Consider the following 4,066-nt stretch of genomic DNA (forward strand, 5'->3'; position numbering starts at 1 on the left):
TGTCCACGCTGGGATTGTGCCTAATACTGCAAGTCAGCGCCAAGAGGCCCCCCAAGACACCACCCTGCCCGCCCAGCTGCTCCTGCACCAGGGACACCGCCTTCTGCGTGGACTCGAAGGCAGTGCCCAGAAACCTGCCCTCAGAGGTCATCTCCCTGTGAGTCGGGGGAAGGGGCTATGGGGAGGGAGGGTGACCTCAGCCACTCTGCTCTGTGGGAGGATGGGGTGAAACTCAAGTTCCCCTCTTCAGAGCTGGGGCCTTAGGAGGGCTTCAGGTGATCCTCAGGGCTGCAGAGTCGCCCCAGTGAGAATGAAGCATCCGCATCAACATAAAGGAGACCTACTGTGTGCAGGGGGGCTGTTTACATGAGCCCCCGGGTCCCCCCTGAGACGTGACACCCAGGGCAGAGAGGTTTCTTGATGGGAAGGGTGTTGGCAGTGGGGGAGGGCTACCAGAGAAACATCCCAATGCTGTGCCTAGGGGGTGGGGCAGTCACTTGCCACTGGTCTTGCCAGCCATGCTGCACCCAGCCAACCAGCTGTCACGGAAGCCATCTGCCTCGGGTCCCCCAAGGCCCGGCAGGTCCTTAAGAGCAGGGTGTCATTCGCCACCCCCACTCCAGGGCCCCGCCCCTCGGCAGCACTCAGCACACTGTGGGCATTTGGCTGGTGAGGACACTGAGGTCACAGCAGTGTCTCTTGGCTGATGGTGGGGCTAAGCCTCAGGCCCTGGTACTTAGGGAATTTCGGGGGAGGTAGTGGTGAAGGAAGGAGGGGGGTTTGTGACAAGAAGAGGCCCCCCAGGCCCAGGCAAGGAGCCCGGATGAGAGAACTGGAGAGCCCAATGGGGCATCAGTGGAGGGCCCATAGCCCTGCCTGCCTCTCCCTGGCAGTCCAGACATGGCCCCAGCTGTCCCTGCAGACTGTCAGGGCACTGACTGGAGTGTCACCCCCAGGACGCTGGTGAACGCTGCCTTCTCGGAGATCCAGGAGGGAGCATTCGCCCACGTGCCGCTGCTGCAGTTCCTGTATGCACAGGGCCCTGGGGTGGGGTGGGTGGGGTGGGGTGAGAGGAGGGAGGTAGGTCCTCTACAGTATTTGGAAATGAAGGTGAGGGTGGCCTGAACCAGAACGTGGAACCGCCGAGAGCCCAGAGTTCGGGACCAGGGTCCAGGGCAGCCAGCCATTGGGGAAGAGGGGGTACTAGGGATTGCTTCTAGAAGTCAATCAGAGAGCACTGGGGGCCCATTTAGAAGGAAACATGCTTCCCTGGAGACCTCAGGAACTGAGTGAACTGGCTTAGGCTGACACGGGAGAGTGGTCAGGGTGGGTAAGCCCAGGTCAAGATTTGAAGAAAGAAATGAGACCTGAAAGAAAGGCAGGGATGATCAGGAGGGTCTGGAGTTCTAAAAGGCACTGCTTGGGTTTGAACCTGGGTCAGAGGAAAGAGTGCATGTTAGAACCACCTTCTCCCTGCTGGACCAGAGAGGGCTGGGCTTGTGTTGGTAGGGACAGGGAGAGGAGCCGCAGTGAGGAAAGGCCGGCCCCAGACTGGCAGGAAGAATCTGCTGCAGGTACACGCAGGGATTCAGGTTGGCTCCTGCCTGCTCTTGCTGCCCAGAAAGCTTGGGGCTGCCAGCTGAGGTCCAGAGGTGTGGCGGGGAGGGCAGCCAGGGCTCAAGGAAGCGCAGGCAGGGGCGAGGCAATGTGCTGAGCCAAGGGCAGCAGTTGCACCCTGGGAGCTCTAATCCTTCCTTTGTTTCCCCAGGTTACTCAACTCCAACAAGTTCACGCTGATCGGGGACAATGCCTTCACTGGGCTGTCGCACCTGCAGTACCTGTGTGTGGGGAGGGGGGGAGGGGAGGAGGGGTGGTGGTGGTGGTGACCCTGGCCTAGGTGGGCTGAGAGGGGAGGTTGAGCGAAGAGGAGCAGATGGGTGGTGGGAGTGGGAGTGTGATCACGAACCTTAAAGTCATCTCACTAGGAAGTCCTTAGGAAGGACCCTGCCATCCACCTTCTGCCCTGGTCCTGCCCTCGTCTCTCTCACTGCAGCCTCAATGTCTCCAGACCCAGACTGGAAGCCAGTTTCAGGGGCATGGGCTGGAATCCAGGCTAGGGTACAGGGGCAGGGAAAGAGCTTGTTGAGGGGTGAGCCTGTGAGCCTGGGTGGAGGCCGAGCCATGTCCTGCTTTTCTCCAGCTTCATTGAGAACAATGACATCTGGGCACTCTCCAAGTTTACCTTCAGGGGGCTCAAGTCCTTGACACACCTGTGAGTACATCCATCCTGCACGTACGTGCGCGCGCTGTGGACCAAATCCCTCTGTATCCTGTGGCTAGTGGCCTCGGCCCAAGGTGACTCAAGGGTCTCTTACAGCTCGCTGGCCAACAATAACTTGCAGACACTGCCTCGAGACATCTTTCGGCCCCTGGACATCCTGAGTGACTTGTAAGAGCTGCACCCTACCTTTTCTGACAGGACCTCGGAGGGGCATGGAAGGAGTGGTGTGGGAGGTGGAGACCAGGATGCTTAGAGGACACTCATGGAAGAAGTGGTGTGGGAGGTGGAGACCAGGATGCTTAGAGGACACTCGTGGGGTCTTGGGAGGTTGGGAGGACTGGGGCTGTGGCCACAGAGAAGGCTAGGTAAGGTTAGAGGTCAGAGGAGGTTAATCAGGGTGTCTGCGTGTCCCTCGGAGTGCACATTTAGACACGGCCCATGCACGCTTTTGAAGATGTTCATGTGACTGGAATCGGCATTAAAGCCTTATAGCATAGCCACCACCATCGTTGTTTACACAAAGTAAATCCATAAGCCCAGCAGCGTGGAAGCTTGGGAGGACCAGGGATGCAGCAAACAGCTGTGCAGGTTGTCTACTGCAACAGGGCGAGGCGAGGAGGGGCTGAAATAGCCCACATGCTTCTTGCGGGAGATGAGTGCACAGGGATGCCTCCACCCTCGGGGGAACCATTTTCTAGTTGCACAGAAATGCAGGCGGGTATCTGCTCCTGAAAACTTTGAGGGCCTGGGTGGGCAAAGGAGCTGAGAGTCCACCCGTCTCTGTGCCCCTCCCACCGCCCTCATGGCCCAGAGACCTCCGGGGCAACGCATTCAGCTGTGACTGCAAGGTGAAGTGGCTGGTGGAGTGGCTGGCACACACCAACACCACCGTGGCTCCCATCTACTGCACCAGCCCTCCCCGGTTCCAGGAACACAAGGTGCAAGACCTGCCCCTGCGAGAGTTTGACTGCATTACCACTGGTAGGAGTTGCCTCGGCCTCCGGGCATCAGACCCGCTCTTCCCCTGGGCACCCCCTGAACTTCCCTCATCTCCGGTCTCAGTCACATTCACACGAGCACACAGTCACCACATTGCTCTCTCGCCCCTGCAGACTTCGTACTGTACCAGACCCTGTCCTTCCCAGCGGTGTCAGCTGAGCCCTTCCTTTACTCCAGCGACCTCTACCTGGCACTGGCCCAGCCCAGTGCCAGTGCCTGCACCATCCTCAAGTGGGACTATGTGGAGCGACAGCTGCGAGACTATGATAGAATCCCAGGTACCTGGACCAGGCCTGGCCCTGCTGGCTTAGATGGGGTGGGGGCAAGGGGTAGCCATTGTTTGACCAGCATTTATTGAGTTATTAGCCATAGAGGGATGGATGCGCTGCTCCCTGCCCATAAGAACTTCCTGGTGTTTGGGGGATGGAGGGCAGGCAGATCCATTCACTGATAGCATTCATACAATAGTGTGTGCAAGGGTGGAGTCATAAACACCTTGAGAAATCAAGGACCAATGTTCTTGGTGTGGGGTCTGCCTAAGCCAAGTCTTGAAGGAGGGGTCAGAGGTGATGCCCTTTCCCTGGCTTGGGTACTGGGTGGTGCAAATGGAGAGAGGAGAAGGGGGTGCATGTGGCTATTGGAGACAGTTTGGGAGTCACTCATTTTGAGCTGAAGGTCAACGGAGAGATAGCAGGGAGGAAAAAGGCAGGACGGGTGTTCTAGCAGAGGGGCACAGCTCAGTGTGTGTGTGTGTGTGTGTGTGTGTGTGTGTGTGTGTGTGTGTGT

General features: G+C 58.4%; 1 protein-coding gene across 1 annotated transcript in view; it reads left to right on the forward strand.

Annotated features, from left to right (window-relative positions):
* The window catches only part of LGI3 (leucine rich repeat LGI family member 3), a 9,144-nt gene that overhangs the window by 1,527 nt on the left and 3,551 nt on the right, over positions 1-4,066 (forward strand). Inside the window, exons 2-8 of the mRNA XM_004707689.4 lie at positions 3-157; positions 957-1,028; positions 1,769-1,840; positions 2,201-2,272; positions 2,378-2,449; positions 3,093-3,262; positions 3,394-3,558. Coding sequence (XP_004707746.1) covers positions 3-157; positions 957-1,028; positions 1,769-1,840; positions 2,201-2,272; positions 2,378-2,449; positions 3,093-3,262; positions 3,394-3,558 — 778 coding nt within the window. The remainder of the gene's footprint in view (positions 1-2; positions 158-956; positions 1,029-1,768; positions 1,841-2,200; positions 2,273-2,377; positions 2,450-3,092; positions 3,263-3,393; positions 3,559-4,066) is intronic.

The sequence above is a fragment of the Echinops telfairi genome, unplaced genomic scaffold (assembly GCF_000313985.2).
Source record: "Echinops telfairi isolate 266 unplaced genomic scaffold, ASM31398v2 ScPeMD7_9;HRSCAF=40, whole genome shotgun sequence".
NCBI classification, from domain to species: Eukaryota; Metazoa; Chordata; class Mammalia; order Afrosoricida; family Tenrecidae; genus Echinops; species Echinops telfairi.